Genomic DNA, 14,426 nt, shown 5'->3' on the forward strand with positions numbered 1-14,426 from the left:
CTGGCAAGCTCTGATTGTTGAGTGACGATGGTGGGTAAGGTGGTGGGATAAAAGGAGTTTTAGGAGTCACAGCAGCTATTCCAGGAACTATTAGATAAAACTGGTTTCAGGCTACAGCAGGCAGCTTCAGCAGCTGGGCCGGCAGAGAATGACATACTTGGAGCAATGGTGTGTGTCCAGGGTGCTTTTCCCCCAGCCTCTTGACTGTTTTAGTTAGGCATGACAAGAATGACCCAATTCGTAGGATCACCTTTCACAGTGGGAGGGAACTTCTATTTGTTCCTGGTCTTAAGGTGAAAAGGATAATCTGGGTCTAACAATTATTTATTTAAATGTATTCGGCTCTTTGACTTCTTGGACTATGGAAACTCTGGACAGCCAGTTTTTTATGGGGGACCCTGTAATGATCCCCCATAGGCAGAAGGAGAATACAGTGAAGTAGTGCCCTAGGCCACACACAACTTTCAAGGCCTTCTCCATCCTGGTGTCAATGTGAGGGATCTTCTAACATCACCATCCACTGGCCAGTCGGTTGTGCCGGCTAGCACAGTGATGGTCCACTCCAAATCCCTGTGACTCCACAGATCCACCCCATGTAAAGACAAGCCACTGAGCTGGGCACAGTGGCTTCCACCTGTAATTCCAGTGCTTTGGGAGGCCAAGGCAGAAGGATTGCTTGAGCCCAGGAGTTCAAGATCAGCCTGGGCAAGATAGCAAGGCCCTGTCTCTACACACATATACACACACACACACACATACACATACACACAAAATTAAAAATTAGCCAGGCATCATGGCATGCACCTGTAGTCCCAGATACTTCAGAGGCCCAAGCAGGAGGATCCCTTGAGCCCACGAGTTTGACGCTGCAGTGAGCTATGATCACTCCACTGCACTCCAACATAGGAAACAAAGCAAGATTCCATCTCTAAAAATTAATTAACTAATTAATAATAAAAAGAGAGGACACCGTTCTGCTTCCCTGAATCCAAGTGGCAAGTCGTCCTCAGGCCTTGGACTTTCTGCTCTTTAGAGAAAATGTTTTCCAAAATCAGCTCCATCTCAACCCACCAACCCCTCTGACTCTGAGACTAAGGGATGTCCATGAGTGACACATCGAAACTCACTATCCATTTCTTGACTCATATTGCCAAGGTGGGCTCCTCTGTCCCAGTAAATTGGCTCTGCTCAGCATGGGTCCCTCACACTATGGAACCCGGCAGGTGGAACACACAGAGGCCGTGAGAGCTGAGTGAATCCTTGGTGCATATTTTCAGGAAAGGTGGCATAACCATCCCATTGCTGATCGCCCTTAGTCCTCACCTCTCACCCGCTCCACTACCAGATGCTAACTAAAAGATGTACAACACCTGTCATGATCGGCCTGTTTATGCCATTACTTGGCTCCACATAACTCTTATGATGTCATCTTGCACAATTTTACGGGAAATTTAGGCAGGAAATAAAACTATTAAAACACATATTTATAAACATGGGCTAATTTGTATACTTTTTAGCAAATATTTAAAACACAGCTTAGTCACTATTCTTACTTTTTGTAAGCTTCCAATCTGCCGAGACCGGAATTTGGAACAAATTTAAAGGAAAACATTTGTTGAATGTTAAATATAAACTACTGAAATAAGTGATCATACATAATACAGTGGCTGGCACTGGCCCCCTTGATACTGTGTGATATTAAAAATCAAAACATTTTTTAAAGAATGACTGCTTCAATCGCTGAAAGTTTTTGTATAGAAAAACTGCATCACTGAAAACATTATGCTGCATGAAATAAGCCAGGCACAAAAGGACAGCACTGTATGACTCCACTTACATAAGCTACCTAGAGTGGCCAAATTCATAGAGACAAAAAGTGGAACAGTGGTTGCCAGGGCTGGTGGAGCAGGAAGGAGGAGTTACAGTTTAATAGGTACAGAGTTTCAGTTGGGGGAAGACGCAGAAGTTCTGGAGAAGGACGATGGTGATAGTTGTACAATGTGAATGCATTTATAATGCACTGAACTGTACACTTAAAAATGGTTCACATAGTAAATTTGATGCTATGTATATTCTACTACATTTTTTAAAAGGAGGAAAACACCAAATGAGATGTGTAATTCAAGAACAAAAATCCTTCCTTCCCTCCCTCCCTCCCTCCCTCCCTCCCTCCCTCCCTCCCTCCCTCCCTCCCTCCCTCCTTCCTTCCTTCCTTCCTTCCTTCCTTCCTTCCTTCCTTCCTTCCTTCTTAACATGAAACGTGATCCCTACCTTTGGCTCCATCACCCAGCATCTCCCTCACGGGAAGAACCCTCCCTTGTACACCTGTTACCCACACAACCAGTGAGGACCACTGAAGGCACACACGGTGTCCACACATGTGCAAATCAGGCTACACAGAGCCTGTGGTGTTTCACTAAGTGCTCCCCACAGGTCACTGACATGAAATGGTTTGTTTTTTCATAATCATCTAAAGTTATTTTTCTAAATTTTGTAATTTCAAAACTGCTGAGAGACTACAACTCCAGTCCAATTTATTTTGCTTTGTCTCATCATTCACCATATAAAACCTGACTGTAAACTCATTCTAAGCCTCAACAAGGTGGTCTGAGTAAGACCTAGGGAGGATGAATACTCACTAGTGATTATATTACAGCTAGATCTCAGGTGGGAGTCTCAGTGTGGACAACTGAATGAGATATTCAAGGAGTGATAGTAATTCAGTTTTCGTTTCTTGGGTTCAGTGACTGGAATTATTCAGATTCAACTAAAAAAAAGTCAAATTCAATGCCCACCTCCCAAACATTTTAAGTGTTAATTTTTATTATAAAGTTAGACTTGGTCATAAAGGAAATGTGTCAGATAGAAACGATGGGGCAATAACCTCAAATCCTACTATCCAGATAAAAAGCACTGTTAGATGGACACAAACATGGGAATGAACAATAGACAATAGGGACTACTTGTGGGGAATGATGGGATGGGGGTATGGGCTGGAAGGCTACCTATGAGGACTATGCTCACTACCTGGGTGATGCGATCATTTGTATACCAAGCCTCAGCAACACGCAATTTACCCATTTAACAAACCTACACATGTATCCCCGGAACCTAGAATAAAAGAAGGAGAAAAAAATCAGTGTATTTTATTGTATGCAAATTCCACATTAATTTTTTACAAATTAAAAACAAATCTTGGCTCTTAAAAAAACAGGCACTGCTGCATCTAAATATCTGAAAATTTCATGAGATATTAATAGAGTTTTGAAACAAATATACTGATTAAAGATTTTTTTTAATTATTGTATTTTAATAGACTTCTTTCAGCTTGGGGCTTTTTAATCCAATCAAAAATTAGATGAAGATTTCCATCTTCTATTTCTTACCTGGCGTAATTCAGAAGAGAAAATAAGAATTTACCAAAAGCTGCCCATTGAGCTGAGTCAAAATTAGGCTCAGAGATTAATTCATACCAAATTGCCTCCACATTATTTAATAATACTAATAAAGGGAATAAATCTGTTGAACATTGCACTGGGCCAGGTTGAAGGCTAAGCTCCTGGTGTGTATTATTGGGCCTCACCTGGTCAGTAACTCTTTGAGGTAGGTTTTAAACGTCTTCCCATGGCTTCCAGGGTCCTATGTGGTCTGACTCCCACCCCCAGCTCCAGCAGAGCACGCCCCTGCCTTTCCCTATGCTGGATCACTCAGCCTCCATGGCCTCCTGGCCTTGACAGGATTCAGGTCTTTACTCAAAGATGCATCCTCAGAAAAGCTGTCTTTGTCCGCAGCGCCCATGGCTCTCTAAAGCTTTATCCCCGTTCCTCTTCAGCACTCTTGGCACTTCCCACCGTGACAGTCTATTTTCTCCATTTACCTGTGGACTGCCTGCCTCCTCCATGGGATTTAATCATCAAGAGGCTAGAAACTCCATTGCTACAGCTCTAGCACCTACACCCAGGACCATGGGAGTCATTCCACGAACAGCTATTACTAATATTTTACAGATAATAGGACTAAAATGGGGAGCTTCAGAACTTGCCCAAGGTCAACAGCTACACATTGATAGAGCCAGCAGCTGACCTGGGCAGGGCATGTAGACCCACGGTCAACAGCCTGCAGGGTCATTTCAAGAAGATCCAAATGTATGCACCTGAAATGAAAGACTAGCCTCTTCCCCAGATGCATGTTCTCACGTGAAAAGAATACGCAAGGGTACTCCAAAGAACAAAAGTGAAGGCTGTCATTCTCCCACAGATGCCTGGGTAAAGTATTCTTTTTCTGAACTTCAGTTTCCTATGTTGTAAAATGAGGATAATGCCACCCAATCTCTCAGGCCCATCATGACGACCAAATGATACAGAGCAAAAAAGCAAATGTTGTTAATTGCTTAGTGTCATGTACATATACAAGATTACTTTGTTTTCCAAGGCAGACTGATCTGAAAATACTGTGCAGTTACTTGCCTAAGATTTAGCCTTTTTATCTTACTTTTTTTTAAAGAAAGCTATATGGAAAGCTAGATTTGATGCTTTAATGTGCTGGGTCTGATGAACTATATTTTGGATTACCTCTTATATACTCATGACTAGAAAGTCATTACTAAATGTGGCCGCCGGGAGCGGTGGCTCACACCTGTAATCCCAGCACTTTGGGAGGCCAAGGCAGGCGGATCACGAGGTCAGATCGAGACCATCCTGGCTAACACGGTGAAACCCTGTCCCTATTAAACATACAAAAAATTAGCTGTGCATGGTGGCGGGCACCTGTAGCCCCAGCTGCTCGGGAGGCTGAGGCGGGAGAATGGCATGAACCTGGAGATGGAGCTTGCAGTGAGCCGAGATTGTGCCACTGCTCTCCAGCCTGGGCAACAGAGCGAGACTCCGTCTCAATGAATGAATGAATGAATGTGGGAAATGTGGTTTTCTAGCACATAATCGTAAGCCCATCCAGGAACGATCTTATCAGACTAAGAAGATAAGGTAGGCTGAGAAGAGAATCTTTATTTGTTTTACTTGGTGAAAAATCTCAGGCATCTAAAACAATGCATAGCACATAGCAGGTGTTTAATAAACATTTGTTGAATGTTGACTGATTTGAAAGAACGAATAGGATAATTAGAGAACTGTCTGAACATTCTGTGCCAAAAACATTTCTCACTGGAGACATGCTGAAATTTAAGAGGGGAAAAGTATGTTCAAGCCCACTGTCATCTTCCCTTCATTACTCTCTAAGACCTGAATAAGCCCTGAAGTGTGAATAAATAGGGAAGTCTTCCCTAGCACAAGGAAAATGTGCCTGATAAGTGCATCCGAAGAGAAAACTTCAATTACTTTGTCTGTCAATCCATCTTTCTTCCCAAATGTGAAACTGACTCTAAACAAATATATGTAGACATTTTTCTATTTTCTGAGTCATCACACAGAGTGCACACTGCTGCCCCATCCTGACACTTTCCTCTCTGTCTTTCATGCGGGCACCCACCGACATGATTCGATTCTTAGTCACAACATCTCCATGAAAATTAGCAGCAGCATCATTCCCAGCTCCCCACAGGTATAACTAAGACATGGAAAGCTAAATGAGTTTTATGTAGTTCCATGCTATACTACTGGAAATATACTAAGAGAATTATGTTATCACAACACCGATATCCACTTTCACTCAATTACAGCCTTTTAGAGGTAAGAAAACTTAAGGGGACAACACAGACTATAAATACATGTCATGAGTATCAAATAGCTATGGTTATAGCTATGATTATAAGTTACCTTTACATTCTTAGTATTGTAGATGAATTTATTTAATTTTTGTATAAAACAGGGTTATATTTTTAAGCATATAGAATCTATTAAGTATCAGTTGTATAGAACTGGAACACTGAGGTACAAGTATACAAAATACCACATTATCAAACCAGGTAGGTGTTTATACATCATAAAACCCTTTTTAAAGTTTTTAATCTATGTGATAATTATAGAATGTGCTACAGTATATAAAGTGATAGAATGCAAGAGTGCTAACAAAATACACCAGTTACTATATCAAGATTTTTGTGCTCAAAGTAGCAATCCTTATGATAAAGTTCAAGAAATTTCCCCACTGTAGGCTAGGCGCAGTGGCTCACGCCTGTAATCCCCACACTTTGGGAGGCTGAGGCAGGTGGATCATCTGAGGTCAGGAGTTCGAGATCAGCCTGGCCAACACAGTGAAACCCCGTCTCTACTAAAAATACAAAAACTAGCCGGGCGTGGTGGCAGGTGCCTGTAGTCCCAGCTAGCTACTTGGGAGGCTGAGGCAGGAGAATCACTTGAACCAGGACGGGAAGTGGTGGGGGGTGCAGAGGTTGCAGTGATCTGAAATCGTGCCACTTCATTCCAGCCTGGGTGAAAGAGCAAAACTCTGCCTCAAAAAAATAACAATTAAAAAAAAAAGAAAAAAGAAAGAAATTTCCCCATTGCTAATAGAGAAGATCAACTGATATGAAATGAATCACTCACTCACTGATAAAAGAGAAAATAGGTTTGGCATGGTTTCACCACCAAAAAACCATGATGACTCAGAGCTAGCAGCAAAAGTTTAATCTACTATGACATGCAAGTTCACTTGAAATACAAAAATTTAAACAGCATTTAGTATTTATTTGCCCTAAATATGTATTTCCAGAGCTAACGTCACTGCTCCAGTGTGGTTATCAAGCCAGCTTGCCTAAAGCTCCAAACTGCATTTTAGCTTTTTAAATGTGGTTAAAAATAACCTCACACATGAGGATATAGGGAAACAAATCTATACGCTGGAACACTAGCTTTTAAAAAGACACAGAAAAAGTAAAAAGCTAAAAATTGGAATGACATGTTAGTCTCTCATTGTCATAACTTTTAAATCCATCTTGATGAATTATTACTCTTCATTTATAAAGATGGGGTCTTCCCATGTTGTCCAGGATGGTCTCGAACTGCTGGACTAAAGCAATTCTCTCACCTCAGCCTCCCAAAGTGCCCGCATGACAGGCATGAGCCACCACACCCGGCCCTTGATGAATTATTCACTTATTAGAGTTATAGGAGTGTGACAAAGATTTAGGTACTAAAAAAAATAAAGAAAATCACACCACAATGCTTTTCAAGAGGTAGCAAATTTAAGGCAATGATAGAGGAAATCTCTAATCATGTTTTTTTTTTCTTACTGATTTTAATAGCCCCATGTTTAGAAAACACATCTTCTGAAAGTGAGAGAAAATGTGAAATGTTTGTAGATTAATAATTACATGAATATAGAAAACAACAACAATATAAACCATGGGTCCAAAACAACAATTACATGCTGATGCCAAAATGGTCTAAGACAGGTATCAGCAACATTTTTCCATAAAGGGCCAGAGTATAAATATCTTATGCTTTGTGGACCAGTCTCTATTGCAACTACTAAACTCTGTGACTGTAGCTTGAAACCAACCACTTGATACCATTTAAACAAATGGGCATGGCTGTGTGTTAGTAAAACTTTACTTGTGAACGTTGCATTTTGAATTTCACATCACAAAATTTTATTATTCTTTTTGCTTTTTTACAACTATTAAAATATGTAACAACCACTCTTAGCTCACAAGCCACACAAAAACTGGCAGCAAGCTGGATTTGATCAGTAGGACAGTTTGCCAACTCTCGGTCTCTAAAGTGTTACCGAACCAACCTATATACATGAGACAGATACACATACCCATGAAAGAATAAATCCAATAGTATTTGACATAAAGGTGTAGAAAATTTGCCTTCAAAAAGCTATGGTTCTATCTGATTTTCCTACCCATTTACCCTGAGAAATTCGTAAGAGTCATTTCTGTTTTAGCATGGGAAAACCAGCCTTGGAATCAGTTTTTGAAAGGAATAAATCATATTGCACACATTAATGGAAGAGGAGAAGAAGAAAAAGAAGGTGAAAACCCCTGAAACTAAGTAGCACTTAAAACTTATGGCTGTATACACATATTGGAGACTCCGTTTAAAAATCTAGACTTTAGGATAGTACACGCATGTTTAGAAGACGCTGTTTCCTCACTTCTAACAATGTTGCTTTGAGAATGGAACTCCTCACTTTGGCCGATGGGTCCGCTGGGTACAGCTCCACGTTCTTTTATAAAATACTGGGTTTATACTGAGAAACTGCTTTTAGAACACTTCCAGTCTACAGCACACTTAATTACATATCATTTTAGATTGTTCGCTAATTGTATTTTTGTAACTTTTCTTCCCCAAGTAGATAAGTTCCTAAAGAGAAAAAAGTCACTTCTTATAATCCTTCCTCTGCTACAATAATTACCATCATGTTTAGTATACACTGGGGCCCAAAAACAATTTCTAATGACTAAAGTTTGTTTAACGGGTAGTAAAGAAAAAAAAAAAGAAATACCCATATTTTCAGTTCTATATTATGGCAAAAACATTTAATCTGATGGAGCAAGGACAGTTTTCAGAAATCTGAGCTGCACCCCTGCGCTAAGCACAGCCAGAGGGGTGGGGGAACTGCCAGTGCTTCCCTTTCCTCACTCACACGCTGACACCTAAACCACTCTCAGATCCAAACAATGAGTTGCAATCCGTTTGGGGGTAAGGGTCCAAAACACACCTTCTGGAACTATCATAAATAAGACAGACTTGACGAAAGTGTTGCAAGATGTACCACTTAGAGATCTTATGCTACAAAGGCCTAATATTAATTATCAAGTATACCATTCATCAACAGAAGACTAAATCATAAGAAAACATATAAATGCCTCCATGTCATTCTTCTCAAGTCAGAAGAGCCTTCAAAGGCCATATATGTGCAGCCTCACTTCCTCTTCATTCACCTTTGTTCTTTCAGTTACCTAACTGGCTGTGCCAGGATACACCTGGGCTTTGATCTTTACTACCATTTTTTAACGGCCTGTGCTAGAAACCTATGCTTTTAATATTTTAAAGTTGACAACTTAGTCTAAGATGGGCCACTGAAAAAAAGAAAAGAACAAGACGACGACAAGAAATGATTTCTTTGGCCTCATTTACCAAGGGAGGTGAGTTATCCTGTGGCAGAAATAGAGTCAGAAGAGGCTAGAAAAGACTCTGAAATACTTGGGCTTCTTTGTAAAACTTAATTTTTTCAAGTCAAGTTTCGATTTAAGAACAAAAATAATGAAATCAACTACCTAATGTGAAATATTTCAAACTTTTTATCAAATGAGGAGTTAATAGACAAAGCAAGAGTGAGTGCATTCTTCTGGGGCAATCTACCACGACTAATCTAAGGGCCTCCCCACTCTCATGGCCTTAGCCAGCCCAGCCTCACTAGACACAGGCAGGGTCCTCTTGAGAGGGCAGAAAAGACCAAAAGGCCCTCGGGGGAGACACTGTTTTGGGAAACGATGGCCCCACAGGAGGAGCGCAGCTGTGTTCTCCTCTTCCCCTATCTTTATCACTGACAGGAACAGAAGCAGGAACTGGAATTTGGAAAAGCAACTAAAGCTGATTTAAACAGTCCTATTCAACAGCACATACACATATACAAGAGAACAGAAGACACAGCAAAGGAGGGTGTGAGCTGCAGCTGCAAGAAGATAACCAACAGCTAGAAGGGCTTGGAGTCCAGTGAAGCCATAGTGATAAAGAGCTCAATGCTCCCTTCTCTGAAGCTACAAGGAGTTAAATGTGGGAAGGAGAGGGCAGGAACACAGTGGGCATCATACCGTCAAAGCTTGGTGACAACATTAAACTCTACTTCACGTTTAAAAGCTACCTTTACAAGATTACTTACTAAATGTAATTATTCGTATGCTTTGGAGCATTAATGAAAAACTTTGCATTCATTAAAAAGTATAAAAATTGTGTTGTATCTGAAATCCAAATCAGAACATGTTTCACAGTTTGAAACCTGAATGGAGCAAACTCATCACCGAATCTGCAGACCTAAAGTCCTAAAGAGACGTCCAGTGTCATAGCCTGAAAAAGGGTCCATTGCAATAATCAAGCTCCAAGCTGATTAGACTTCACTAGCCGCCATCTTCCTACTTTTCCCTCCCAATAAGAAGTAGAATTCTTTTTGGTGGTCAGTGGAACACATCTTTCACTCATCAGAAATTCGCTAAGCATTTCTTCAGGGGAAAAAATACCCACATTTATGCATTGCCATTTCATCTTCAGAACACTTTCAAGATCACTGGGTATTCTCCTAGATCTCTCAGCCCCTGAGGCTGAGAAAAGTCCCCCACCAAGGCCTCCTATCTGGGATGGATGGAGACTGTTATTTGGATTCCCCAACTAGAGTTTCACCCCTTAGACACATTTGCCAGCAGAGATCTCAATCTTTTTCTCATATCTGCTGCTTGGGAAAAGATCAACTGGGTAATGCCCACTAATCTAGCTAAGGGGTACTTGCAAATAAAAGAAGTATAATTTAGACTTTAAGGGGAGAGAGATAAAACTTTTATAACCTATCCTCTTAATTGCACCACTCTCACTAGCTAATCCAACTTTGACTGCCACATCCAAAGACCAACACCTTCACTCATTTAACCAATATCCAGTGAACACATACTGTGATTGAGACTCTTGTGTTCCTCTTTATTTTAAAACAAAACTTAAAACTGAAAGCAAACCTGATGGCATCCATGGATCAGAGGTCGGTTTGGTCAAGGTGTTCACTTGCTCCCAGTTGAAGTCATCATCTTCAGATTGACTATATCCACATGTGCTATACGGCTCATCAAAGAGGCAGCCACCTAAATTGTAGAAGAATAAAAAGTAATGTAAATACCAACCAGACTTCTGGAATAAGCTATGATGATTGCAGGAAGCCTTAGACTTGATGGCAAGTTTGATGCCAAACTAAATCTGATTAGGTCTTTCTACTCAGGAGCTGTGCATCCAACACTTACTGATCCCTTGCTGAGTGCTGCTAAATACTAACCACGCCTCACCCACACCGCCATATTATGCAGCTCTCCAAAAGCAATCTAATGTTGGTAGAAGCCAACTGAAGGTAAGACCTAGCCAGGCACGGTGGCTCATGCCTGTAATACCAGCACTTTGGGAGGCTGAGGTGGGCGAATCACCTGAGGTCAGGAGTACGAGACCAGCCTGGCCAACATGGTGAAACCCTGTCTCCACAAAAATACAAAAATTAGCCAGGCATGATAGCGGGTGCCTGTAATCCCAGCTACTCGAGAGGCTGAGGCGGAAGAATCGCTTGAACCTGAGAGGTGGAGGTTGCAATGAGCTGAGATCATGCCGCTGCACTCCAGCCTGGGCGACAGGGCGAGACTCTATGTCAAAAAAATAAATAAATAAATAAAGTAAGACCTAAGCAAATTTAAAATCTGTAGTTTCCAGATGTATAGGAATTTGAAAAATTGCTCTTGCATTCAAAATTTTAAGAGAACTGACTTAAATGTTCAACATGTTTTAAATAAAGAAAAAACACTTATAATTTGTCCAAAAAAATGAAACAAGAAATGCTTTCACCACAATCCTGGCACAATAGTAGAGGACAAGATGCAGTACAAACCATGGCACAACTTGCAAAATATTTTCCAAATACTTCTTCCAAATCTAACAAAGAAACAAGGTTTTACTTTAATACTTTGGTGATTTGAGGTCTCAAAATTAAAAGAGATGATAAATTCACTTACAGTCCATACAAGTTTTAAAGGCAAAAATAAATTCAAAACTAAGCATGTGGTAAACATCTGCTTAATTCTGGTACTAGAAATGAAACTACTTAAATGAAAAAAACAAAGAATAATAGAAAATGCAGCATATACATAGCAATTCAGCTGTTTCAGCATCAATAGCATTCAGCACATTAATGATTTTGTCCCATCCCATATCCTCTTGAATGCCTCCTGTTACTTTTTTTTAGTAGCAGATCTTATCTCCATGTTTCACATGGGGAACTGATTAATTAAATTGATCTTATTATTATGAAAATTCTACTATACATCATATAATGCTATTAATCATATTAATTCAAAAAATTATAATTGTTTGCCACTGATGACAATTAAGTGTTCTGGTTCAAGAAAACATGAATTTAAGAATATTTTTACATTATGTCCACAATGTGTGTCCTGTTGGCAAGAAGGTAAGTAAAACAGCCATTGTCCAACCTCAGAGCGAAAACAGATGTTAGAGGTCACCTGGTCCAGCTTCTATCCAAATGCTTAGGTCAACTGTACAACCTCCCAGCCAGCCAGCCTCTGAACAGATGAGGCACTCAGAATTCTGTAAAGCATCCTGACTATGTAGAACATCCCCCCCTTAAAAAGGCCCAAACTCTGCTTCTTGAAATGTATACCCATTTACCTTTGTTCTATCCTGTGAAAAAATAGTAAAAAAAAAAAAAAAAAAGAAAGAAAGAAAAGAAAAGAAAAAAGAAAAACCTTAGCTTTGGCACTGGAAAGCTGATTATTTGAAAAGAGCTGTCATGTTCTAAGTCTTCACTTCTCCAGGCAACAGGCAAAGTATGCTTTGCTCCCTGCAATTCCTGCTACTAAAAGGTTTACAGGCCCTTCAAGCATCCTGGCAGCTGTTCAGAATTCAAGGGGCTACTGCCCTTGATCGCATTCTCTTCTCAGTGCAGAGAGGGCGCTGGTCCATTCTCAGCTTCCGTGAGCCTGAAATCCCATACGGCTTTTGCACACCACTGCCGTTGAGTCTCTCTCCACTTTTCTAACAAAGTAAACAGTTTTCTGAATTCAAACCATTTATGCTTACTAAATCCCATCTCCTGCTGTTAGTGCATCACTCCATCCTACAACTCTGACATTGTCATTCAATCCTGGTAATAGCCATCTTACCTAGCTTTGTGTTGTCTGCAAATCTGATGAGCATGCTTTCTACATCTGCCTCCAAGGCTCCGATAAACAATGTTAAACAGGATAGCATCAAGAAACCTCAAACTGTCTGTCCCAACTTTCTAGCTTTGTCTTAGTTGTTAGCTCCAGATCTGATGGTGAAATTAGTGTCCCTGGACACTGTCTTCTCTAACACTTTTAACAATTACTTGTTTCAACTAAACACTCCATTGAGAACAAAACAACTCCAAAGATACAGCCTTAATTCAATATTTCATTTGACAACAACTGGTCATTTATATTGCCCTCTTACTGAGTTTTAACAATTCCAGAAACAAAATGGATTTGTTTAAAATGCATAACACTAACAACTTTCCAATTTGGGGTATGAAAAAATGTTAGAAGACTGCAAACATTTATGAGAAATAGTGTCTCTTGGTTGCAAACTCTAATTTTGATGCAGAAAACAGCTTTGGTATTGTAGCAATAAGCTCAAATAGCAACAGCACTAATAATATTCAAAAAGAATGAAATCCTCAATTTTGACAGAGAAGGTCCCCCAGTGGAAACAGATAGCACTCAGATGAAAGTCCTACAGTGTGATCTTAAACAGTGAGAAATAGTGATAAGCATCCACAAAACAACTTAAGGCTGGCTACAGACCTGGTTTACAAAACCACTATTGCACTATAATAGAAGCACATATAAAGCAAAAGCATGCACCTGTGGCTGACAGCAAACCCAGAAGACTAATACACCACTGGTGCGAGGTTATAATTTTCCCATTACACAAAGCTGTCCTTATCACTTGAAATGAAACAAATAAAGTATGATATGGTTCTTTCTGGACTCATGAAGGATTACTGAACTACCGGAAAATGGGATAAACTATGAATTTCATATTGCCCAATGAGGATACATTTCCCTGCACACCAATTTTCAGATCCACCCCTAGCCTTCATTCAACAGATATGGGACCCCCCAAAATAACAAATATGGTTTATTGGGATAAAATAAGATGAGTTAAAGTAAATTACATCACAATTAAAATAACCAAGTAAAGAAAGAATAACTCAGCTTTCAGTTTTCAGGACGCTTCGGGTAGTAGCAAAATGCATAGATTCTGAGTAAAACACAGGCATATTCCAATTCTTCCACTGTTAGCTTGGTGATTTTAGACAAATCACTTAGAAACAAGTCTAGTTTCTTTATCTATAAAACAGAAATAACATGTACCTCACGTGGTATTTCTGACAGTTAAATAAGACAGCAAATATAAAGTCAGTGTAACAAGAGTCAGCCATGTTCAACCAGCATCAGTTGTTATCAGTTCTTCAATCCTTCTTGCCAGATATACCTCATAGAACAAAGCACTCTCAGGAGTTCATTTCATTGCAACTAGTTGGAATAGATAATTGAAAACTTCCAAGTGCACCTCATGAGAAGATGAAGACTTATGAGCATTCATATAGGTAACACCCTGCCAGTGCCTCTATTAAACATGGAAGTGCCAAGAACAGGCGGTTATGGAGGTTCTTCAAGTAAATACTATGGGGGACAATGAAAAAAATATGATAAGGAGGCAAAGTCCCCTGAAACA

The 14,426-nt window shown here is 40.0% G+C and overlaps 1 protein-coding gene across 3 annotated transcripts in view; it reads right to left on the reverse strand.

Moving 5' to 3' along the window:
• Nucleotides 1–14,426, reverse strand: part of PTPRM (protein tyrosine phosphatase, receptor type M) — an 840,737-nt gene that overhangs the window by 616,961 nt on the left and 209,350 nt on the right. For all 3 annotated transcript variants that reach the window (XM_025365055.1, XM_025365057.1, XM_025365054.1), the window contains exon 2: nucleotides 10,631–10,753. In XM_025365055.1, the coding sequence (XP_025220840.1) occupies nucleotides 10,631–10,753 (123 nt within the window). The remainder of the gene's footprint in view (nucleotides 1–10,630; nucleotides 10,754–14,426) is intronic.

The sequence above is a fragment of the Theropithecus gelada genome, chromosome 18 (assembly GCF_003255815.1).
Source record: "Theropithecus gelada isolate Dixy chromosome 18, Tgel_1.0, whole genome shotgun sequence".
Classification (NCBI taxonomy): Eukaryota; Metazoa; Chordata; class Mammalia; order Primates; family Cercopithecidae; genus Theropithecus; species Theropithecus gelada.